This window comes from Chiloscyllium plagiosum, chromosome 4 (genome assembly GCF_004010195.1).
Source record: "Chiloscyllium plagiosum isolate BGI_BamShark_2017 chromosome 4, ASM401019v2, whole genome shotgun sequence".
Taxonomy (NCBI): Eukaryota; Metazoa; Chordata; class Chondrichthyes; order Orectolobiformes; family Hemiscylliidae; genus Chiloscyllium; species Chiloscyllium plagiosum.
The window spans coordinates 40,151,917-40,178,813 of record NC_057713.1 but is presented as its reverse complement, the minus strand read 5'-3'; the positions used below and the strand labels follow the sequence as shown (position 1 = coordinate 40,178,813).

Below are 26,897 nucleotides of genomic sequence, written 5' to 3'. Positions count from 1 at the left end.
AAAACACTGATCAAGTAAATTCTCTTCGAATATCAAGCTTTCAGTTTTTTCCTTCTTTGAGACAGGCCTACATCACAGTTCAATATGATGACTGCACTTGCAACTCATTAACCTTATTAGATGATCGATGCATTTACCCATATGTGCTCCATACCCACCTTAGACTGCTAAATATTTTCCTGTTTTATTCATACTCTGAACTTATTTACTCAAACTGTTTGTATCTTCCAGTCCTCTTTGCAACTTGCTTCCTTCATAATGCTCCAAACCCCTGAAAAATTAAATTAAACCCTCCTGCAAGGTAGTTTATCTTCCCATGGAGGAATCGGTCCGTTGGAATCAACCTGTTCACCTCAAACTGTCCCTTATAACTGAGAACTAGTCCCAATGTTCCAGTAAACTGATCCCAGATACTTTATAAGCATTTCTCTAGACAGTTTTTAAACTGCTTTATCATACTCTCTCAATATTCATCAATGCACGGAAATTAGAGAAACCCAGAGATTAGTATCACTGAGCTATTGCTCGTAATTTCCTACATGGCTCCTAAATCCTAGCTTGCAGGACCTCAAGTCTTTCCTTCCTGTAAAATTGATTCCCACTTGGGCCACAACTTGTAAACATTCACCTCCCCATCTCAATGTCCAGCATCCTCTCAACAATCACACCAAAAGCAATGATATCATTTAGACCTCACTGATTTAGAGTTTAGCAGTTTGTTTTGTTCTGCTTTTGTTTCTATTAAAAAATGACAATAATCAAACTCAAATTATTACATTTATTGACAAATTAAACATTTCCACATTTAATACAAGCAAGAAATAAACCATTATTAGAACTTAAAACAAGGAACATATTCCGGTTACGTGGATGGAAAGACAACTAGAAAATATTCATTTTTTTTTAAAAAACAATTTCACTGTGCAAACTGCACTAGTTAACATTTTAGAATCACTAATAAATAGCCATATACTAAATTAGTAAATAAAATTATATCACTAATTCTACAAGTCTATAAAGTTGACACACTTATTTGGCAAAGTGCTGTATTTATTCTGCAAATTGGATAATGATGCCAGTCAGTCAAATGTTCATAAAGTCCTGAATGAGTTAAAATATCTCCAGGCTTTCTCTCATCAATGATCTGGTTCAAATGAATATAAACTGTACAAAGTAACTCCACAAACAAATTCCTTCCTGTGCATAGTTGCATTGTTTGTCATATTTACAGCATCTGGCTCTTTCATATCTTCTTCACATGTAACACAAAACAATGTACTGACGTAATGAATTTACACTGGAAGGCACATATATAACAAAACCAAACATGAACCCCTGTTCGAAATATTCATCAATCCAAAGCTACAGTTTAATGTCTTTATATGTAACATACACTTTCTTGAAGTAACACGTACAAGCTTTGTTCAATTGTTTTTAGGTTTTTTTCTATTGTTTTAATCTCATCACAACCAACGTAATCAACTCTCGATGAAATAAGATACAAAGAAGATTTTATGAAAACAAATTAAGTCAGTCAAATGTTATCAACCTGTACAACATCAAAAGCAGTTAGCAGTTTGGTTAGACTAAATTATCTTAAACGTCCAACTACAGAGTTTTCTATACAGCATAAATGTCTGCAAGCATTTCACCAAATATCCAATTAGAGTCTACCACAATGTTATCAGTGATCAATATCCAAAATAATCATGAAAGAGAGATATTATATCACATTTTCTTCACCAGTGTTAAAGTTTATGCATTTTACAAAGATAGACTTAACTCGGTTTTCTGGACAACCCAAGAGGAATTAATGAGGCCTTTCATAAGATTTGCTGGACAGCAAGGTTTTAAAAGTTTCCTCTATCTGTAGTGAAAACAGTGATGTATGAAAGTAGTTGCAAATTTAAAAACAAATCCTGAGGCATGGTTGGATAATTTGATAATGAATTAAAAATTTCATTACAGATATTTTTGTTGATTTATTGTGTGCAAAACCTTAAAAGTTTATTAACCGAAGTACAGTTATTTATTCTAATTTTCCAATTATTTCTTCAAGGTACTTATCCAGAGTAAAATCTTGTTATATAAAAGCTTTCCTAAGTATGAAATAATAGACAGATATTTGTTTATTATTTCATATGCTCTGCAGTACTAAAAAATCAGGAGAAGATCTGCATTGGGAAAATGATTCTTCAGCAGCTACCAGAACCCACGCTTACTCAAGACATCACATTTCTCCAAAAGAAAATGCAGGAAAATCTTTGGAACATGGGACAGACAAATATTATTAAATGGAAAGATTTTATAACCACGGCAGGTCCATTACTCTGTAAAATATGAAAACCAAAGTATAGTTGGGGGAAAGTCTTTCGTTTAAATAGAGAGCACCAAGGTATCATCCACATCAAAAAGTGTCAAAGCTACAGCAAGTTTATTGGGGTAAAACATGGATAACATAGAAGCATAACATTTTTAGACATATTCAAATTGCCACTAAGAGGGAAGTCATATATGTAGCCCCAAAATTTTTGACTATTTATAAATACCCTGGAGCAATATTAATGCCATCAATCCATAAAAGGTCCATTTCTAAAAAAAATGAAATATACATTTACATAGGACTTCCTTGCTGTCACATAGATATTTAGAAAAAATTATACAATGTACTGTCCCTGAGAATACTGTGTTGCGAAATAAGATAAATTTCACTTCACATAACAAAGCACATCTGAAAGTATCATTCCATCTACCAGGCAACATTTGCTACTGATTATGTTGACAGCATTCACGTTTTATAATATAGCTATACGTTGCACATATGCACGCACAATACAAATACATTTGCACAGACAAAATGGATCTTTATTTGGAGATGGAATTCCTAACAAACAAACGAATCCTATATAAGAAAAAGATTGCAAAGAGATTTGTAGATTTTAAGAGTAAAATCCTATCATTCAGAGCAAGGCATTTGGTGATACTGATTTTAAAGCACCCAGAAAGTAGAATAGAAACCCTAAAATACTCCTTGTGATTAATGATTGCTAATTTTGTTAAATATGAAATCCTATAAAAAGTTACATATACATACTGTATTTACAACAAAAACATTGTTTTAAAAATTGAAATAGCAATGACAATTAATAATTATACTGGCGCTGGCAAGGTTGGTGTAGAATATGTCCATTGTGCTTAGCTTGTCGAGAGTTGCACTCTTTAATAAGGTTTTGGCGGCGAATGTTGTTGCGGTTAATGAGGTGTTTTGCACCATGTTCTTTACCACGTTGAACATGACGAAGCTGATTGGCTTGTTCTACAAAACTGGTGTGAGTGGCCAGAGTAGCTGCATAGCAGCGAATATGGTGGCCTACTCTGCTAGGGCTTTCAGTCCTAGAATGAGAACAGAACATCATTTATGCAACCTGTCTTTATCCACGTTATCAAGATAACTCATTACAAATTTAAATTTTACATAAATGTAATGCAGACTATCACAAGTATCATTTTAATCTATTTTTCCCACAGTATTTGATAAGTGCAAAATGCAGCATTTGTTGTGCTATTGAAACTTCCTAATGCTGTTTATTGCCAATGGCTAAAACAATTGAGGAAGTTCTCTTGAACCAAGACACACTGTTTTCAACAACTGCTCCTCACCAAATTACCTGTTCCCTTACCTCTGAAGTAATATAAATGTTTATTGCACTAGTAACACTCATCTTTTTGTTCACAATGTCAGTGCTCTGCCCATAGCATAGCACAGAATACAAACTTTAAAAAGTTTGGATCAATTGGTGCTAATAGAAGGTAGCAAACAGGAGAATAGTAAGGAAAACAGTACCATTGCCAAATCTGAAGATTGCAAAGATATACTTAAGAAATATAGGGACTGAGAGACTGAGGTGTCAGAGGATGATGCTGCAAAGGTTTAAGTAAGAGCACTTGGTAATAAATTGGGTTGTGAGATATTGGATGTGAGTCTTATTGCTCAGCTCAGGACACCAAAACTGCAAACTGGCTCTGGCTTAGCTTGCAAAATTGGTTAGAAAGTGAGATACAGTCAGAAGCAGGAGAGTGGAATTTGCCACAGGAGCTAAAAATAATGGACCGGATCTTGATATCAGGTGGCAGCAAGTTGTGACTCATCCATGACGTGATCTTTGACAACCAGTCTAATAGTGACAAATTAATAAAGATATTCAGTATACATGGGGAAACCTGTGGGGGCTCCAGATGGTATGAAGTGACAGAATGTCAATCAGAAAGAGAAGATGACCAAAAAGATCATTTTGGGGCTCCGGATGTGACAATGCAGTTAGGATGGGCATTCTGATAGGTATTTTGTATGGTAGCAACAAAAATTAAATTTAATACCAACATTTAAGTTAGTCAAAACCTTTATTATTGTAGTGTGGACATCTTAAACAAAAACAGAAATTGCTAATGAAACTCAATAGGTTTGGTAGCATCTGTGTGGAGAACACAGTGAAGTTTTCAAGTGTGATGACTCATCAGATTCTGTTTTATTTTAGATTAGATTAGATTAGATTAGATTTCTGCTTTATTGTAGGCTGCCTGCAAACCCCCTGTAATGGTAATGTTCTTAGATGTGTTCCTGGGTCTGATGAGTAGTTCTGCGAGGGTCTCATAATGGGGGTGCTTTAATCTTCTCTCCATAGGAAAGATGCTGACATTTACCATGACTGATTCTGGACTAGTTAATTACTGTCCGTTGCTTGCAAAGGGATTTTGATCCTACTTTGGATTCTTCAACGAAAAGGATTTCAACTGATATTTTCTTCCAGTCTTATACCATGCGTCATCAAGGCTGAGGGGAGCTAGCCGAAGGGATTCAGTGATAGTCCAACTAACCTTCTTGATTTAACCTGGGTTGGTGCTAGATTGCTCAGGATTCCTCAACATGTCTTTGCTGATGTAGAAGTTATATTCTCTGTTGACAGCATATTTCCAGGACAGGTATGGTGGTGAAAGCATATTGGGCAATCTGTTACAAAAGTATGCTGGATACAAGTAGTATATATTTATAGAAACAAGTTTAAATGTTATGTCATCACAGAAAGTAAGGCTGCATCATTTAATCTAGTTAGTCTTGCACATGTGAATGGAAGCAGGACATTTCTCAATAAAACTGTTCAACCTCTATAACAACCTTGTCACTATATCTGTATTTGTGTAAAATTCCAAATAATATGATGGTTATGGTGAAGTAATGTTTTCAAATAGAGAAGTTAGCATGGATGAAAGCATACTAGTGATAATTTATTACAGTAGAGATCAGTTGGTCTTCAATTAATTTGAAGTGTGAACATGATAGGCATGTCTGAGGGCAATGTCCAGCTATAGACTCTATCAAGGTGTTCAGATATGAAAGAAACATTGGGCAAATGCTCTCTGTTTGGATCAGCTGGTTTCTGGATGAGGTTGTTCCTCTCCTTTAATTTCTTTTGAAATATTAGATGTTGTTTGTCAGAATCTGCCATTGGAGAAAGTGGATTTACAACTTCCAAATTATTAGCATGAGCTCAGAAGCTGACCAATTTTTGTTTTGGGTAACTAAGGCAATGATTTTAGCAATAAAATGAACTGAGAGGCAGACCGTCGACATGAACACCGATATAACAAGAAAGCCAGAACAGTGCTCTGTGGAAGTCAGAGAGTCACAGAGATGTACAGCATGCAAACAGAACCTTCAGTTCAACTATTCTATGCAAACCAGATATCCTAAATTAATCTAGGCCCATTTGCCAGCATTTAGTCCATATCCCTCTAAACCCTTCCTATTCACATACAAAAAGCAATTCATTTTTCCAGTATGCCATACATCATCGTCAGGTCAATGACTATCACAGGTTTGAGTTGGCATGAAAGCCTGCTTCAGCATACATCTCTAACACTGTCTGGACACAGCCATTCTGGACATCCTGAAAGATATCTTGTTTTTTAGGGATACTTCATTTGATGATAATGTTACTTATAAATTATTTTGAGGAAATTTAAGCCATAACAGTTTAGAGATGGTGACAAACTGCTAAAAATGTGAAATCAAAGATAGAGGGAATAGGACAAATGGACACAAAGCAACTGAGACAGTAGAATGTGTTGTTTTTATTCTCAACTCCTGACATAGAAAGAGGCAGTTTTACCAGACCAAAATCCAAAACCTCACGCTAATATTCTTGGGCATGAGTTTGAATTTCTCATGAAGTATGATGAAATTTGAATTTGATAAAAGTCTGGAATAAAAAGCTAGCCGAATGGTGACTATGTTAAAATCCCAACTGACTCACTAATTTCCTTCAGGGAAGACAATTCACCACCTTACCTGACCTAGCAATGACTTATCACCTTTACCCCTACCTCCATCTACCTATCCCACTCTCAGCTACCTTCCCCCACCCCACCCCCTCCCATTTATCTCACTAGCCCCTCGGCTCACAGCTTCATTCCTGATGAAGGGCTTTTGCCTCAAATGTCGGTTCTCCTGCTCCTTGGATGCTGCCTGACTTGCTGTGCTTTTCCAGCACCGCACTCTCGACCCATAGCAATGAGTTTCAACTTCCCTCTGAACAAGAGATGGGCAATAAATGCAGGCTAGTCCAGTGATGCCCACATCCCATAACAAATTAAAAAAAAGAAAGGTGGGTTTCATCATGTTCCTCTTCTGATACCTACCCAGTGTCTGATGTCAGGAAGGATTAGCTGATACTTTCCAAAGTCAAACAATCTGACACTAGTGATGGACCTGACAATGCCCAAATTTACACGAGGAATGGCATAGATCCTAGCCTATGAATATATCTCATCAAGTCAGTAATCGAGACTCAATTTAGAAGGAAAATCCATTACATGTGATTTTATAAGACAACTATTAATCAATGTTAGGACTATTGCTTTATTATTCTGATGTATTTTTCATGCACAAGTACCTTTATCTTAACCTGTTGGAAATTTATAATTGGTCCTGCTGATTAATGATGTGTAAGATTAGATTAGGTTCCCTACAGTATGGAAACAGGCCCTTCAACCCAACAAGTCCATACCGACACTCCGAAAAGTAACCCACCCATACCCATTCCCCTCCCCTATATTTACTCCTGACTAATGCACTTAAAACAATAGGTAATTTAGCATGGCCAATTCACCTCACATCTTGGATTTGGGAGGAAACTGGACCACCCGGAGGAAACCCACGCAGCCATGGGGAGAATGTGCAAACTCCACACAGACAGTCGCCCTAGGCAGGACTTGGACCCTGGTCCCTGGCGCTGTGAGGCTGCAGTGCTAACCACTGAGCCACCATGCCACCCCAGTGTAATTTCACTATTTTCCATTTTTTGTTTGGCTTGGCATAAATTCGCTATCCTTAATTGTTGCAGAAAAAAAATTGGTGCTGAGCTGCCTTCTTGAACCACTGCAGTCCTTAATGTGTTGGGGGACATGCACAATACTGTTAAGATGGGAGTTCCAGGATTTTGACCCAGCAACATTGTTCCAAGTCAGGAAGGTAAGTGGTTTGAAGGTGGGGGGGGGGGGGGGATGTGTAGTTGGATGGTGTTCCCATATATCTGCTGCCCTTGGCCTTCCAGGAGGTAGGTGTCATGAATTTGAAAACTGCTGATGAAGGAGCCTTGCTGAGTTACTTGAATGTATCTGTAAATTGTACATACTGCTGCCATTGTGCACTGACAGCAGTGGACATTGAAGGTGGATGGTGTACAAATCAAGTGAGTTGCTTTGTCCTGGATGATATCAAACTTTGCATGTTTTCGCAGCTGCGCCCATCCAGGCAAGTATTCATTCACATTCTTGATTTGTTCCTGCAGATGGCAGATAAGCATGGGGAAAACAACGGGGGAATGATTTGCCACAGAATTCAAAGCCTCTGACTTGCTCTTGCAGCCACAGTATTTATATAGTTTTATATGTAGTTTTAAAGTTTATGATTGATAGTGGGGAATTCATTAATGGTCTTGCCATTCAATGTCAAGACAAATTAGATTAGATTCTCTGCTATTTCCTAGATTATTGCCTAGCACTTGTTTTGCCCGAATGTTACTTGCCATATATTGATTCAAGGAGAAAGTGAGGACTGCAGATGCTGGAGATCAGAGCTGAAAATGTGTTGCTAGAAAAGCGCAGCAGGTCAGGCAGCATCCAAGGAACAGGAGAATCGACGTTTCGGGCATAAGCCCTTCCTGAAGAAGGGCTTATGACCGAAATGTCGATTCTCCTGTTCCTTGGATGCTGCCTGACCTGCTGCGCTTTTCCAGCAACACATTTTCAGCATATATCGATTCAAGCCAAGGTGTTGCTCAGGACCGGTTGCTTTAGTATCTGAGTCATTACAAATGGTGCTGCATATTGTGTATTCATCAGCCAACTTCTGACCTTACAATGGAAGGAAGATAATTGATTCAGCAGTTGAAGATCGTACTTGGAGTAAGAGAATTGTCTTTGAGTAACCACAACTATCTTCCTTTGTGCTAAGTATGACTCCAATCTGCAAATAGGCTTTGCTGATTCACATTGACTTCAGTTTAGCTTGAGATCCTTAATGCCATACTCTGTCAAATGCCGTCTTGATATCAAGGGCAATTATTCTCATCTCTGGAATTCAATTCCTGTGTTTAGACCAAAACTACGAGTTTAGGAGCAGAATGCTCTTGGTGGAACTCAAACTGAGTATCAGTGAAAACTTTGCAAGTGTTGCGTGATAGTACTGTCAATGATATTTTCCGTTGCTGCTGCTGGAGGGAACACTGACTGAACAAAAGTAACTCAACCAATAATAACCCTTTTTGCGAACAGGACATACCTTGGTAATTTTCCACATTATCCGCCACTGTTGTAGCTGCCCTGGAACAACTTGGCTAGGGGTACAGAAAGTTCTGGAGTACAAGTCTTCAGTACTATTTCTGGATTGCTGTCTAGGCCAATAACCTTTGCAATACTCAGTGCCTTAGCTATTTCTTAATATCATGTGGAGTGAATTAAATTGTTTAAAGACTGATAGCTGTGGCGCTGGGGATCTCAGGAAGAGGACAAGTCCTTTAATGGTAGGTTTATTATAATAACTGGTAAAATTTATCTAGTTGATAAGTTTACCAAGTAAGTTTTAAATAGACTTATTTAACAGTTATTTACTTATATATTTAAGTTTGAGAGAATGGTTTGCAGCTGGAGTTTAATTGCAGAAGAGATATTAAAGAAATAAAAGGCTCAATAGTTCCAAAATATTGAGAATACCAGTATCTTTAAACAAATGATAAAGGTGCTGTCCATTTCACCTTCAAATGTTACCATCCAGTGTCTTCCTGACAAACCTCTTCAGTCCCCTTCCTTTCAAGACCCCAACTTCACTGCCATGATGTGCCTGAAGTGTCCCCTTTCTGCAATTCACATAGCTCTATGTAAAACACTCTTGAAGAAAATTATTACTATAAGTTAGACCTTCTTTGATGATCAAATCTTGCTGCGAGACAGGTAGCAGAAAAGGAAATAATGATTTTTAAGATACAGGCAAGGAACTATTGGAACAAGCAAGGGAAGATGGTCAGAGCAAAGTGCCAATGGTGAGGAATGAATACTCCACACTGTTCTAGATATGTACAGCTCCGTCAGCACTCTAGAAGCTTGACATCATCCAGGATAGTTTGTGCATATTAGTAGCAGCAATACAATGCAGGCAGAAATTCACCTAGGCTCCCTAGACACCACCTTCCAACCAAAGTCACCATCAACCCACGTTCCTTAATTACCACACCAGACATCAGATCAGCCTTCTTGAGTAAACCAGAGGAAGGTGACTGGCTGGTCCCCGGCTGTTCACTCAGATCCGAGGTGGACCAGCTGGTGTAAGTATTTGCTGAGATCTTTACTCTTTCCTTGCTGCAATGTGAAGTCCCCACCTGCTTCAGGAAGACCACCATCATCCCAATACCAAAGAAAACACATGCAACGTGCCTCAACGATTACAATTCAGTAGCTCCGATCTCCATAATCATGAAGTGCTTTGAGAGGTTAGTCATGGCCCACATCACTTTTAGCATCCAAGCCTACCTCGATCCTCTGCAATTTGCCTACTGGCAAAACAGATCCACAGCTGATGCCATTTTCCTAGCCCTACACCCATCCCCAGAACATCTGCAAAACAAGGACACCTACATCAGGTTCCTACTCACCGACTACAACTCCACCTTTAACACCATAATCCCCGACCAGACTAATCTGAAAACTCCAAGAACTAGGTCTCGGCTCCGCCCTCTGTGACGGGATCCTCAGCTTCCTAACCCACAGACAATAATCAGTGAAGATAGGCGACAACACCTCCTCCACAATAATCCTCAATACTGGCCTCTTCACAAGGATGCGTACTCATCCCACTAATGTACCTCCCTCTACACACATGACTGTGTGGCCAAATTTCATACAAATGTCATCTACAAGTTTGCTGATAACACTACCGTTGTAGGCCAAATATCAAACAATGATGAGTCTGAATATAGGAAGGGGATAGAGTGCTTGGTGCTGGTGCAATGATAACAACCTCTCTCTCAATGTCAGCAAAACAAAAAAAAACTGATCATTGATTTCAGGAAGAAAGGAGGAGGATCCCTATTTCCATCAATGGAGCTGAAGTGGAGAGTGTTGAGAGCGTCAAGTTCCTAAGAGTATGATAACCAACAATCTGTCTTGGACCACCCACGTAAATGCAATGGTCAGGAAGGCACATCAATGCCTCTTCCTCAGGAGGCTTAGGAAATTTGGCATATCCATAAGGACTCTCACCTACTTTTACAGATGCACCATAGAAAGCTATCTGTCTTGGTGCATAATGGCCTGGTACATCAACTGCTCTGCCCAGGACCATAAGAAACTACAGAAAGTTGTGTGCACAGCCCAAACCATCACTGAAGCCAACCTCCCCTCCATGGACTCTATTTACACTTTTCATTGCTGCAGAAAGGCTGCCAACATCCCCGTGTGGGCGGCACGGTGGCACAGTGGTTAGCACTGCTGTCTCACAGCGCCAGAGACCCGGGTTCAATTCCCACCTCAGGCGACTGACTGTGTGGAGTTTGCATGTTCTCCCCGTGTCTGCGTGGGTTTCCTCCGGGTGCTCCGGCTTCCTCCCACAGTCCAAAGATGTGCAGGTCAGGTGAATTGGCCATGCTAAATTGCCCGTAGTGTTAGGTAAGGGGTAAATGTAGGGGTATGGGTGGGTTACGCTTCGGCGGGTCGGTGTGGACTTGTTGGGCCGAAGGGCCTGTTTCCACACTGTAAAGTAATCTAATCTAATCTAAACATCAAAGATCCTGCCCACATCAGTAATACTCTCTTCAAACCTCTTCCATCAGGCAAAAGATACAGAAGCTTAAACATACGTACCAACAGGTTCAAGAACAGCTTCTTCAGTGTTATTACAGTGCTGAATGGACGTCTCTAATTTCTAATCTAAATGCTGATCTTGCTTTTGTGCACCTCCTGTACAGTTGTTACCTTGTATGCCTGACTCTAAGTACCTTCTGACCTGTCATTGTTTACTATGATCTGCCTGTACTGCTTTCAAAACAAAACTTTTCAGTGTACTTACATACATGTGACAATAATAAATCAAATCAAATCAAATCAAATCAAATCAAACCACTTCTATCTTGGAGGACAAGGGCAGTAGGTACACCTCCATTGGCAAGATCCCCTCCACACCACTCCCAATTCAGACTTGGAAATATATCACCATTCCTTCAGCGTTGCTGGTTTAAAATCCTGGAACTCCCTCTTTAAACACCACTGTAGGTGTGCACACGTTGTGTAGATTGCACAGATCCTTGAAGGCAACTCATTAACTCTGTCGAATCAGTTAATTATTATCTGAATATCTAGTGAACACATCCTTTACAATAGATTGTAGAGCTTATGTGAAAAAAAGGGATGCAAATATTTCCACACTACTGGAGGTTCCATGTTTTCTCTCTCAAGCAGTGGAGTTACATTTGCAATACATAGACACAACTGCAGAATTAAGAGAATTTTGAAAGAGAATCAGCAACACACCCATCATCTCTTTCAATATTCTAGGGTGAAGGTTATTGGATCCGAAGGATTCATCAACTTTCAGTCCCATTAATTTTTCCAATAGAATCTTAGAGATGTTCAGTACGGAAATACTCTATTTATCCCATCCGTGCCCCTCATGATTTTATAAATCTCCATAGGGTCACCTCTCCGCCTCTGACGCTCCAGAGAACACAGCCACAGCCTGTTCAGCCTCTCCCTGTAGCTCAAATCCTCCAACTCTGGCAGCATCCTTGTAAATATTTTCTGAACCCTTTCAAGTTTCACAACATCCTTCTAATGGGAAGGAGACCAGAATTGCATGCAACATTTCAAAAGTGGCCCAACCAACGTCCTGTACAGCCGCAACATGACCTCTCAACTCCTATACTCAATACCCTGATCAATAAAGGAAAGCATATCAAACACCTTCTTCACTATCCTATCTGCCTGCGACTCCACTTTCAAGAAACAATGAACCTCACTTCAAGATCTCTTTGTTCAGCAACACTCCACAGGACCTTATCATTAAGTGTATAAGGCCTGCTAAGATTTGTTTTCCCAAAATGCAGGACCTGGCATTTATTTAAAGTAAACTCTAGCTGCCATTCCTCAGCCCTTTGCCCATCCGATCAAGATCCCATTGTACTCTGAAGTAACCTTCTTCACTGTTCACTACACCTCCAATTTTGGTGTCATCTGCATGATTCCATGAATGAATACAAAAACCTATGGAAGTTTTCTAAATCCATTTATGTTCTGTTATTTTACAATCTGATTGAATTCCTCTTTGTTCATCAATTTCTCGGTCCTCCTTTGTAGAGTTCCAAAATTCTCCCAATCCTCAGGCTTACAACTTGTTTGGCTACATTATATGCCTCCCCTTTTGATTTAAAGTCTATCTTTACTTCCCTTGTTAGCCAGGGCACTCACACCTTTGTTACTTAAAAGAATATGTTTTGTTAAAATCAAGAATTATTTAATTAAGTACTGGCCATTAACTATTTACCATCAAAACAGCTACAGCCAACTTCCTCCTCATGCATACAGATTGATATTGTTTAGCTCAAGAATCTAGTTTCAGATCAAACAACATTTTTGTTTAAACATAATGGAAAATGCTATCATATTATGGCCATTATTCCATCAATATTCTTTTACAATCAGATTATTAATTAATCTTTTCAAATTACACAAATGCTACTACTTCTAAAATTATTTTCTAGATTAATGTGTTGAGGAAGCAACAAGGGCCAGGTTCTCACAAACACAATCAACGAAGTCTTCGTCGACAGCATTGTTGCTCATGAGATTTACTCATTTGAAAAGTAGACTATTTAACGGCCTATAAACCATTTCTACTAATGTCTGTTGCTATTTGCTATTTCTTACCTTCAATCAAGTTATACATCCTGCTGTTTTGATTTGACGTCCTGACAAAATTATACTGACCGTTCCCTTTTCATCTAACGCTTCCAAATGTTGATCATTCTTTTGATATCTAGTTCCCAGTCTTGGTTATTCTGCAGCCATATCTCTGTATTAGCAAATAAATTTTACTTCTACTGGCACTGTCAATTCACCTACCTTGCTGTGAGTGCTGCATGTACACGGATGGAGTGATTAATTCTGCCTTTAACATTATTCCTTAAACTGACCCTGGTTGATTTGAGATTTTGTTTCTATTACTTTCCACTTTCATTCACAGTTCTTCTACATTCCATACCAGCTTTGTTTTTATTGTGTCTGAATTTCCTTTTGGGTTCCCATCACTTTGACAAGTTAGACTAACCCTTCCAACAACACCAACATATTGCCTCATGAGGACATTAGTCCCATCCTGTCAAGATGTAACCTGTCCTTGCACTGGTTCCAGAACCAGTCCCAATGCCCCAGAAGTTTAAAGCCCTCTCTCCTGTTGCCATTTTACTAGATATTCATTTGCTCAATCTTCCTAATTCTACATTCACTAGCACGTGGTACTGGGAGCAGCTTAAGATTACTTCATTCAAGGTTCTGTTTTTGAATCTCTTCCTTAGTTCCCCAAATTCTTTCAGGACTTCTTCCCACTTTCTACTCATTTCCTTGTTGCCAGTGTCTATTATGCCCACTAACTGTTTGTGTAAGATTAGATTCCCTACCGTGTGGAAACAGGCCCATTGGTCCAACAAGTCCACATCGACCTTCCAAAGAGTAACCCATCTGGACCCATTTCCCTCTGACTAATGCAATTTAGCATGGCTAATTCACCTGACCTACACATGTTTGGATTGTTGGAGGAAACCGGAGCACCCAGAGGAAACCCACGCAGACACAGGGAGAATGTGCAAACTCCAGCCTGAGGCTGGAATCAAACCCGGATCCCTGCTGCTGTGAGGCAGCAGTGCTAACCACTGAGCCACTGTGCCGCCCTGTTCATTCTCTGTTAAAAGAATCTCCTGCATCCAGTTTGTCACATCGTCAACCCTGACTCCAGAGAGGCAACATACTGACTTGAAGTGACATCCAGAACCACAGAAACATGTGTCTGTTTCCCCAGGTACCTAAATCACCTATTATTATCCTTCCAAGCTCCTTCCCTTTCCAAGGAGCTGAATCACTTGCAGGATCACAAGTTTGGCTCTTGTTACATTCTTCTGATCATCACCCTCACCAGTATCCAAAGTGGAAAAACAATTAGCCTGCAAGATAAAAACAATAAGCCTACAGAACCTGCTTAATCTCTCTAGACAGTCTAGCGACCAGTCACAAATTTCCTGTGCTTGCTTGGACTTGATCTGTAATGTAACAATTTCAATAAACGCGCTATCCACATAGTTCTGAACTTCGTAGATGTACCACAGTGACTCCAGCCAAAGCTCAAGTTCCAAAACCCAGAGCTCAAGTTTTTGCAGTTGGAGACACTTGCAGCACACTATAATCTAGGCCACATAAACTGTCCTTAACTCATGTGGCACAGGGTGGACACTCCACATAGTCAAGCTATCCTGCCATGCCTTAAGCATGCTTTCAGTCTACTTACATGAAGGTGGAGATGAAGAAACAGAACTAAAATTACTCATCAGTCGATCCCAATGAACCTACCTTGACCTTGCTGTCTGCCTTCCTCAACATCTGTTTCCATTTCTGGGATAGGCCCACCCCCAATATCCATGACAAACCAATCGATCCCACAGTTATCTGAACTACCCATCCTCACACCCTGCTTCCTGTAAAGATTTTATTCCATTCTCCCAGTTCCTCTGTCTCCATCACACCTGTTCTGATTATGCCAACTTCGAGAAGGGGCCTCCCAAATGTTCATCTTCTTCTTCAACCAACAATTCACCAGCACTCTTGTTGATTGAGCCCTCACCCATCTCCTGCACTTCAGCCCTCACCCCCCACCTTCCCTCCCACAACAGCGATAAGTCCCCCTTGACTTCACCTGCCATCCCAACAGCATCCACATCCAGAGACCATTAGACGCCATTTCCACCACATCCAGCAGGATGCCACCACCGGACACATTCCTCACCACTTCCCTGTCAGCCTTCTGTAAGGAGAAAGTGAGGACTGCAGATGCTGGAGACCAGAGTTGAATTCCTGAAGAAGGGCTTATACCCGAAACATCGATTCTCCTGCTCCTCGGATGCTGCCTGGCCTGCTGTGTTTTTCCAGCACCACATTTTTCAACTCCAGCCTTCTGTAAGGGCCATTCCCTCCAGCACACCCTGGTCCACTCCTCCTTCACTGCCAAGCACCCCCAAAGCTCCACAGCATCTTCCCCTGCAATCGCAGAAGGTGAAACACCTGTCCATTTACTTCCTCCCTCCTCAGTATCCATGGACCCAATCACACCTACTAGACGAAGCAGTCCTTTACCTGCATTTGACACAATCTAGTCTACTGCATTTGCTGCTCACAACATGACTTCCTCTACATTGGGGAAACGAAGCGTAGACTGAGTGATTGCTTCACAGAAAATCTATGTTCTGCCTGCAAAAAAGATTGAGTTGCTTGCCAGTTCAACACACCACTCTGTTCCATGGCCAACATCACAGTCTAAGTTTTACTGTAGTGTTCCAGCACAGATCAGTGCAAGCTGGAAGAACAGCATTTCATTTTCCACTTGGGAACTCTTCTGAACTCAGTTCTGAGTTAAACAATTTTAGGGCTTGAGGCACCTTCACATGTGCTTACTCCAATTTCTACACACAGACCTTGTTATCAAAGTCTGCTATTACACATTACCCATTGTTAGCCACTAATTGTCCACTAATAGCTATGCATTCTCCCAGGCTGATGGTTAGCTTTGTCCATCTGTTCTTCTTCGCTTTCAGCTCTATCTCCATGTATCGTTCACTCTTTACCACCTCTCCCCACCCTATCTATCTTCTGCCTAAAAACTAACCTTTTCCTAACTCCCATCAGTTCTGAGGAAGGGTCATTGAACCCGAAATATTAACTTTGATTTCTCTCCACAGATGCTGCCAGACCTGCTGATCCTTTCCAGCAAATTCTTTTATGTATGTTTCTGTCTCTCTCTGTCTGACTTACAGTCTTTCTCTTGCCAATTCATCTGGACCAATGGTTATTCTACATATTGATTAATTAGTATCTGCTGAATATAGGGAAACTTCCTTTTTTTGCATAACCATCACACATGGTTTTGGGAAGTTAACACGCCAATCAATTTAAGTGTATCAAATAAATATAACGTGCCTATGATTATATGTACTTGCTACAAGTAAGGAATACATAGCCAATTGAATTGGTACTGTTTTTGAGAGTCTATCAGTGGAAAATTACTTACTTTCTAGAAATAACTATTCTACAACTCTGTTTGAACAGATTATAAAAGTGCGGCGCACACTTTAGAGTGATCTGATCAGAGGAATTAAAAACAGCTGCAAAAATATCATACGAGCATTTTAGAAAAAATTAACAAAAGAATAGCTGAACCATATGGATTTAATTATCCCTTTAAGAAAGCTTTTCTTTTCAAATTTTAAACAATGTAAAAGGAACTCTTGTTTAGGTTGAACACGTGCACTGCAAAATTAAAGTTAAAAATTAAAAATTAAACCAATTTTTTTTGGCAAGTTGTCTAGTAAGGAACACTTTGCCCTGACATTATGTAGTAATCATTCATTGCTACTGCACATTGCATTTATTTTGCATTCCGTGAGAACTGAAAACTTTAAAAGTTTTAAATATGATTTTGGTCTTAAATTGTCGAATAGTCAGTTTTACCATTCTTCAAGTATATTTAATCTGATCAGGAGAAAATGAGGACTATAGATGCTGGAGATCAGAGCTGAAAATGTGTTGCTGGAAAAGCGCAGCAGGTCAGGCAGCATCCAAGGAACAGGAGAATCGACGTTTCGGGCATGAGCCCTTCTTCAGGAATGAGCTCATTCCTGAAGAAGGGCTCATGCCCGAAACGTCGATTCTCCTGCTCCTTGGATGCTGCCTGACCTGCTGCGCTTTTCCAGCAACACATTTTATTCTGATCAGGACCTCCTTATCAGATTTCTTTATTCATCCACTCTTTTCAATGCCCACAATGTAAGTTTAAGCTTTTCGTTTTATCAATGACAAACAAAAACACGAAGAGGTGCAATTACATATTCTTAGCAGGCATGTTCCTACATTACAAAAATACCACTGATTTTCAAACTAGATTACTAGTTTGAAATGTATCATTTCAAATAACACACAAAGTTTCTTTAAATCATTTATTGGTAAGGTAAAGTCACCGTAGTCTCACCAGAACATGGGCTACTCTCTCATTAGTGAGAGAAACGTCTGGTGGTGATTTAAACTGGGGGTCACTGTGCCTTAGATAATGGGAGAGATTGAGAAGGTAGGATATACATGGTAACCTCAGCCAGTGCAGGATCTGAGCCCACACTATTTGGTTTGTGATACAGAGTGAGGCAATCACACAGCCAACTGAGTCAACCGACCTACTGTAAGTACGTACTTATCATCTATCCTTAACTGTTCTCGAGATGGTTACAACGCCATTGCAGAAGTCACATATGGTGAGGTTTCCTTCCCTGAAGGATAATTGTGAATCTTTGCAATAATACAAAAGCTTCATGGTCATTACTGATATTGGCTCTTTATTTTGCATTTATTTAAATTGAATTTGAATCCCCACACTGCCAAGATGGGATTCGAGTTCATGCTTTAGAGCATTGAGGAGACCATATTTGGCACACTGTATACAGTATTGGTCACCGTACTTCCAAAAGGATGTTAATGCATTGGAAGCAGTTCAGATAAGGTTTACTAGCTTAATACCTGAAACAACTAGATTGCCTGATGATAAAAGGTTCGACAGGTTGAGCCTTTGGAGTTTAGAATTAAGGTGACTTAATTGAAACATATAAAGATCCTGACGGGACTTGACTGAGTGGATGCAACGTCTAGAACTAAGGATCATATTTAAATATAAGGAGGCACTCATTTAAAACAGAGATGAAGAATTTTTTCTCTCAGAGATGTGAATTTTTGACATTCTCCTCCTCAAAATTCAGTAGTCTTTAAATATTTAAACACAGAGATCAATAGATTCTTGGTTATCAAGGGGTGAAAAATTATTAGGGCTTTTATACCAATGTAGAGTTGAGATTAAAATGAGATCAGCCATGATCATATTGAATACTACAGTAGGCTCAAAGAACAGAGAGTTGTTCCTTGTTCATATGTTTGTATGTCTCCAGACAGATCTATGGATTACTGGTCCTGTAGGATAACCAGAATGTCAGCTAACCAAAGCAAATGTAATCAACTTGATGTTGGATAGAAAAGGAAATCATGTCTCTTCACCCAACTACATGTGGAGTTTAATATTAAAGTCCAAATAATGTTGATCAAAGGAGTCTTATGTATTTGTTTTATGAAAAATGACAGGTTTTCAAGTTCTAAAGAAATATAGTTGCACAATCAAGGCTCAGCTTTACAATTTTCATTCCTCAACAATTCTTTGGGCAAGACATTGTTACTTGAAAATCTAAATATCAATCTGTAGTACAGTTTTGAGATTGCCATATTATATTTTTGTAATAAATATTGGGACTACAATAGTCTGTATTTCAGTTCTAGTATCCACCAAGTTCATCACTCAACATGCTGTGTCTTAGATATTCATGTCTCGAGTTTCTGCTCAATCAAAATAAAGTTTCCATGTTTTGTAATTTAAAGAATGTACATTTTGTAAATTTTAAAAATTAAAATATGATCAGAAGTTCTCTTTTTCATGTAACTCCCAATTTGTATTTTATAAGTTTCAACATCACCATTTCTACAAACCTACCTGATAGTTTCATTCTCATATTCAACAGACCTGCTGTTCTCTCTCATATTGCTTCGGACATTGTGCACTGTATATACAGACATGCTGGGGTGTTCAATAAGAAGATTTTCCATTGGACTGGTCTCCACCTGCACTGGGGCATGACCACCTGCAGTGAAACATGGGGGAGGGGTAATGAACCAGCTCTCCTCCAAAGTACAGGAGTCAAGCTGAAGAAAGCAAGGGTCACTGCAATTGCCGAGCAACTCAAGAGAAGAGGTTGAAGAAGAGAAAATAGCTGATTTTGGAGAGCTTTCTCTGTCTATGCCATCCAATTCTTCTCTAGAGAATTCAGTGCAAGCATCTAACAAGCAGTCAAGTTGTGTTAGAGTGAGGAGACAGAAAAAAAGGGGCATGCAAGTGGCAAAGCATTAAAGTTTAAAAAATGAAGCAGGTATCAGGGATAGGATGAGAAAAGGAAACATTTATTAATTTTATTTTATAATAATCCTGCAGATTATATTCAATACATATTTGTACACACATGTTGACAATAAAGAACAAAGCATTACAATAAGTTGTGAACCTACAGGATTTTCCAATCATTAAGTTGTGCCACTTTTAAAAACAAATATTATGAACATGAACTGATGAATACATACTAACTGAGCATGGTTTCAAAACACCATAGTAAACATCTTCCTACAATTAAAGTATACTGTGCCTTCAACATATTTACAGCATTAAATAAAGTATGCTGTGCCTTCAACACGGCTTGAAGAATGGAATATTTTATACATTAAAAAAGCATACAATTAAACCTTTTATGCAGCACATGTCTTTTATGTAATATTAATTTCAATATTATTACATGAATTGTATTAGCAATGACTTTTAAAATTGAGAAAGATGAGTAGAAATGTATGAGTTAAATTTGATACTTGAAATTCCAAATATTATAAATGCCATGATACAATGAGCCTATGAGAAAGTTGCCAAATCAAGAGTACAGTACAGAACTAAGATTAATGATGGCCTGGATTTTTGAAATTGTAATGACAGCAAAGACTGTCAGTGTTCACTATCATTACTTTGTGAAACTAACAACAACTTGGAGTGAACTACACATTTGCAATTAAATGCAAAAATCTGGAAATTGATGCCACCAAATCCCTCCTCCCTCATATGGGTCCACAATTGATTTCAGCCTGACAATCAGGTCAATGAAAAATCACCTCAAGAGCTTCCTTATTTCCTTTTCATTATTACTTTTGCTGCTAAAAGCTCTTAAAAATTGATGCACCTTGTTGAAGGAGGTAACCTGGGTTTTTAAACAGTATACTAATTCATTTATTTTTGAACAATGTGTCTAATCATGAAAACAGATTTTTCACAGACTCAAAATAATCCAAATTTTTATACTATTTCAGTTTCTACATTAATCCTATTTGTATGTCTCAACCTTTACTTCACCTTCTGCAAAATTTAAAAAGGCAAATGATAAACATTGCTTGTTACTTCCTGTTTTGCTGTCCACAATATATTTAGTTGTTTGACCTGCTTTGATCTTTACTAGGCACCATTCTCTAGCTAACATCAGAGTGAAATTAATGTCAGGGAATGTGAAACCCACAGCATAGAGATTATTAGATTTTTATGGAAAGCTTTCTTTGAGATTTTTGCAGTAAACAACATTATTTCACTGAAGGTCTCAAGTTCAGTTCTTCGTTTCTGTTGATAGATTATCCTAACTGGTAGTCAAATGGAAATGCTATAGTTGACTTGAGTATCTCTAGACTAGAGCGCACAATCCTGATCATCATCCAACAGCCAACTGCTGGAAAAGATGTGTAATACAGGAAAAGGATCAGTCCTGGCAACATATATATTTAATAGTATGGTTGCAAATAAGTTCCTGGTATTCTTTCACAAGTGGTGCAATATAGTTGTATGAAGTGTCTTAATTAAATACTTGAGTGGTCTAATTGCATGCATACTGTTTTAATATCCAAAGTCTTATTATGCAGTACAAATTGGTTCCAAGATATGTAAATGAGGGCCATAAATGCAACAGCACAGTAAGATACAGCTGGATACAAATGTAGCACAGACAGGATCTCAAATCTGCAGTCAGTAGCCGCTTCACCAAAATAACAACTTGGGAAAAAGTGGTTTTGAAAATTTGTAGAATATCTATAAACAAAAACTGCAAAAATTCCACTGGAAATGCATTTTAAAAGCTTTAAAAATCTCATTGCTACATTCTCAACTCTACATCGCTATTTCTGTTTGCTTAAAAACAGATTCATTTCATTAAAATTACTGAAAAGAAATTGAGAGTTTACATCTGTTACTCTATTGTAAGATACAAAATAATTTTGTTTTTACAGAAGCACCTGTCCCAGAAGAACTGTATAGTGATCCATAGAGATCTCAGTAGGAGATTTGTCCGGTAAGCTTGTTTCACCTTTCCACTAGTTTGTTCCTGATCCATATCTAAAACATATTTACCTGCCTTCATTGCGTATCCCTTGATATTCTTGATTGCAGCCTTGAACATTTAAATTGACCCAGCATTCAGAGGGAATTCCCAATGTCCAACATCCTTTGTACGGAAAATGTGCTTTCTGATTTAATTATAGAGTCATAGAGAAGTACAGCATGGAAACAGACCCATCAGCCTAACTCGTCCATGCCGACCAGATGTCCCAACCCAATCTAGTCCCATCTGCCAGCACCTGGCCCATATCCCTCCAAACCCTTCCTATTCATATACCCATCCAAATGCCTTTTAAATGTTGCAATTGTACCAGCCTCCACGACTTTCTCTGGTGAAAACGTTGCCCGATTAGGTCTCTTTTATATCTTTCCCCTCTCACCCTAAACCTATACCCTCTAGCTCTGGATTCCTTGACCCCAGGGAAAAGACTTTGCCAATTTATCCTATCCATGCCCCTCATAATTTTATAAACCTCTATGAGGATACCCCTCAGCTCCAGGGAAAACAGCCCCAGTCTGTTCAGCCTCTCCCTATAGTTCAAATCCTCCATCCCTAGCAGCATCCTGTAAATCTTTTCTGAACCCTTTCAAGTTTCACAACATCTTTCCGATAGGAAGGAGACCAGAATTGCAAGCAATATTCCAACAGTGGCCTAACCAATGACCTGTACAGCCGCAAAATGACTTCTTAACTGACCAGCTTCAATTTTATAATTATGCTCTCTTGTTCTGGATCACTTAAACCGAGGGAATAGTTTCAATTTATTGAATTCAAGCCCAAATTTTGTTAAAAAAAAAACTCAAAAGAAAATGTTGTGCTTGAACCTGTGATCAAACCGAAATAAACATCCTAGCTCAGTAGATGTAACTAACGAAGAGAAGCATTTGATACTGGATTTTCATGACATTGATAAGGACATATTTAATTATCCAACATGAGTGACAAGAGTTTAGAAGCATCCTTGATTAATAAGAGGTCTAAGCTACAGCCTATTTATAGAATAGCCAATTAAAGTTGATTTAAATAAAAATGAAAAAAGTCATGGCAATTCCATAATAATATTTATGGAAAGAAACACCAATATTTGTAGATAACTCAATCACTTAATTTTTTTTCCTATAAATTCACTGATACGAATATCACTGTCTTGGTCAGCGTGAGTGACTTGTGAGGGCCATTTTAAGGGCAGATAAGAGACAAGCACATTGCTGTGGTTTGGAGTCCTGTCAAGGCCATATCAGGTAAGAATGTCGGATTTCCTTCCCTGAATGACATTAGTGAACCTGATGGGTATTTACAATCAACAACAGTTACATACTCGCTGATATACATTTTTAAATTCTAAGTTTTTATTGAATACAGATTCCATCTTAAGCCATGGTGGGGTTCAAACCCAGATCCCTAAAACACTAGGCCCTAAAACACTCTGGTTTACTAGCCTAATGACAATACCGCTACTCAACTGGCTACCTTGAAAATCCCTAACTGAAACAATTTGGTTAGAAGCAATTTGGCTAGATGTTTTGTTATGTGCTGTGTCTAATGAGATGTCACACTGCTCTGCTTAAAACAACACAAATAACTAGTGCTATTCTGAATTTGAATTCATTCAGAAATGCTAAGGACCTTGAAATCCATTGGATGCTATCCGAGTGGTACTCTCTAGGTATTGGTCGAGGCAGTAGAAAAATACTCAACATGCACTGCAGCAAAATACATGACTGTGGGTTCTACTCTGGTATCTGCTACACCATATGTGGAAATCAATACATGAGGGGTGTTGAAATTCTCTACATGCCACCATCTGACAGGTTAGGCACAGCCTATAATCAATACATTTTAAAAAAAATAAATTTTGGGAGGTTGGGGGAAAGAAGGAGTTGGACAGTCTAGACTCATTTACGCCCACCGGAATAATTTGGATGCCTCCTCTCGCTGGGGTTATCAGCCTCCAGTTTTGCAATGAATTCTAAATAAAATGAGGAAGTGAAAGCTCAGTGTCATGAGACTCCTCCTGACTCTGTATACTGTTCATCATTGGCTTGCAATGGGCAAGTAAAGGCTCTGTCTGCTCTACTCACAGGTTGAAAGGTCCCAAAAATAATAGCAACTTGTGCAGTTGGTTTCCTGTTGTTTTCCTAAAGTGTGTTTTGCTTGTCTCCTGCCAAAGTGATGGACAGAGCCTGGCTGAACACCTACACATTCTCAAGGCTAGAATATCATATCTAAAGAAGCAATAAAATGACTCTTTCTAGGCTGGCTACAAGTTCCAATTGTAAACAATATCATACAAAAAATGGATAATCCTAAAGTATTTAAGATAATGGACTAACTTATTGGAATACACTTCTCATTTACTGAAAATTAAATTATGAACTTTCAATAGGTGTCTGTAGAATGACATGAAAGGAAACAACATTGAGAGATTATTTGATTGGCATAACTGTAGTCATGCAATCTCCTGTTTTGAGGCACTTTGAGAGATTTTACTTCTTATTTCAAATTTTATTCAATGATCTCACTTGTAGTGTTTGTGTTGTGACTCTTCCCACTAAGTCATTTTTACATTGTCTCTAGAAACTTGAGACTTGCTCCAGGGGAACTGAATTCTAATACACAAACTCTCTAGTACCTTGGTCATGTAGTTAGTGAAGTGCAGGGCTAACCACTACTGCTGGACCTGAGCCTAACTTTGTTTTCTGTCCATCTTTTACTTCCAACAGGGATTACCTATCAGAAGATTTCTTCCCAGCCCAGAGAAAACTCTTAGCCAATACTTGATTAAGGATAGTTAACACTGTGCAGTTTGGCAATCAAATGATAGAATTCATGGTGGGTGTACATGCTACCATTGTGGTATTTAGATCAAATGAAAATTTAGGAAATACCCAAGCTGTGGCACTATAGTATTGTCAATATGTAGACAAAAAAAAAACCCTGGTCGTACAAAATACAGCTTTAATGTGATCAAACATTCAAAACTCCCATGTAAATGATGCTTCAACCTGCTCTACAAACTTCAGTCATTGTACTATGACTTATAACGAAAAGATAATGCTATTCATGTCAATTATATTGCCTTATTAAATGCAAAGAAATCACGCTACTGCTTTAGCAATAAATACAAAATACGCTATTCACAATAATTGACATTAATTTGTGTTCTGTATCTAATTTTCTCACCTATATAATCGACCAGAATCCATTCGTCATCCTCCTTCTCACAAAGCTCAGGTTCCTGACTTTCGTTTTCAGCATGGTCAAACATTCCAAAGAGCATACTGGAGAAGCGTTGGTACATAGCTTGGTGAAGTTAGTTAGTTCTTCTGTTGTACAGTGGTGCTTGACTGAATAGAGCAACTAATCACTTTAGTGGTGCAAGGAAGTCAGTGAGTGCTCAAAATGCATAGAATTCCAAAATTCTATACAGCGAAGAAATACAAGTTTTCATTTATCTGTGTAGAGGAAAGATTGAAATATATTAAAAAATGGAAAATGAAGCAGGATGGGATAAAAGGAATATACAATAATATTCCATAATCTGAAAAGCCGCTGTAAACTAAATATACCTTAAAACAATAACTCTAATCTTAAAAATCAGCTTGAAAACTTGTGAAATTCCTCAGTGCAAATTATTCTTCATTTCTTTCCAAGAATATCTCAGAAGAATATGCCAGAGAATTGAGAACTGTTACAAGTTGTATCCCCTATCTAGGTGAAGTTAAATTTTGGAAATGCAATACTGTTACTAAAACTGAGCCCAGTATCTCCTCAGTTGGGGGCGGCATAGGAAATAGCCAAACAATTTTTCTTCTCATTGAAAACCAGCGACCCCTTCTGGAAAATGTAGAAATGACGTATCAGGTGAAAACAGGACTCGGCACATCTGTGGCGACGTCATGGTCAAATTTGTTGATGTTTGCTGCTTAAGTTCACAGCAGTTAGTCAAGGTATCATAAATTATACTCCAGGATAGGCGTGTATCTTCAGAAATGTAAAAAGGGAGAAAAAAAACTGGACAAAGTTTTCTTTTTATTCAGAAGAATACAATATATGCTCAACAACTTTTGGGGAGTGGAGAGTATTTATGTACAACTTTCTCTCAAGGTTTAGTGAATGAGGTGGAATGATATCACTGTACAGGAGTTATAACTGATGAAAACATAACCTTCCCATTCTGACAACTGGAGATGGAGACCACAAGATCCACCGAGGATTATGCTAATGGAAAATACTTCAGAATAAATGTAGTCTGTTTTAGATACATTTTTCTTAAATTGGTTGTGCCAGATGGATGATTAGAGTTGAGAGTGTAGTGCTGGAAAAGCACAGGAGGTCAGGCAGCTTTCGAGGAGCAGGAAAATAGACATTTTGGGCAAAAACCCTTCATCAGGAATCTGATGAACATTCCTGATGAAGGGCTTTTGTTTGAAACATCGATTTTGCTGCTCCTCAGATGCTGACTGGCCTGCTGTGCTTTTCCAACACCACACTCTCAGCTCTAATCTCCAGCATCTGCAGTCCTCACTTTCGCCCAAATTGTTAATTATGCAATTTTGTATTGCAGTAAGATTTAAAAAGAACTGGCAATCACTCGCAATTGTTTACAGGATTACAAAAGATAAACATACACAAAACAATAAAAATTGCAAGAACTTGGCACACAATTCTTGTAAAAATGGGATGGATTTGATGGAAATCTCAGGAGCAGGAAATGTGGCATGCAAGGTGACTGAATTGGGCAGGATGGGAAATTTTGATTCCTTGATCACCAAAGCCAACGCCCTGGACTGGAATCAGACAAGCCCCTTACCTGGCTCCCCCAGAATCATTATAGTTCTGCTTGATCCCACCAAGGACGAGTTCCTTCCAACTTATCACATGCAGTGTGTTTGCTGTGAAAGCTACAGGGAGGAGGAAGTGAGGACAGCAGATGCTGGAAAAGCGCAACAGGCCAGGCAGCATCCGAGGAGCAGGAGAATCAACGTTTTGGGCATAAGCCCAGGTCAAGAGGGCGGTGCTGAATCCGGGGGT

General features: G+C 38.8%; 1 protein-coding gene across 1 annotated transcript; it reads right to left on the bottom strand.

The window, feature by feature from the left end:
* Positions 1 to 764: 764 nt before the first annotated feature.
* On the bottom strand, positions 765 to 25,316 carry tp53inp1 (tumor protein p53 inducible nuclear protein 1). Its single transcript, XM_043688034.1, has 3 exons — positions 25,047 to 25,316; positions 19,385 to 19,727; positions 765 to 3,393 (listed from the first exon to the last, which is right to left on the bottom strand). Exons 1-3 carry the CDS (start codon positions 25,162 to 25,164, stop codon positions 3,144 to 3,146), a joined length of 711 nt encoding a protein of 236 aa, XP_043543969.1. The 5' UTR covers positions 25,165 to 25,316; the 3' UTR covers positions 765 to 3,143.
* Between the last annotated feature and the right edge of the window lie 1,581 nt (positions 25,317 to 26,897).

Bases quoted from the DNA above. Each gene is read 5' to 3' on its own strand.
- tp53inp1 (XM_043688034.1), bottom strand. From the start codon at position 25,164: ATGTACCAACGCTTCTCCAGTATGCTCTTTGGAATGTTTGACCATGCT. The intron at 19,728-25,046 runs GTGAGAAAATTA...ACTGCTTGTTAG, and splicing joins GATTCTGGTCGATTATATAG to ATGCTTGCACTGAATTCTCT. The intron at 3,394-19,384 runs GTAGGTTTGTAG...TTCTCATTCTAG, and splicing joins TATGAGAATGAAACTATCAG to GACTGAAAGCCCTAGCAGAG.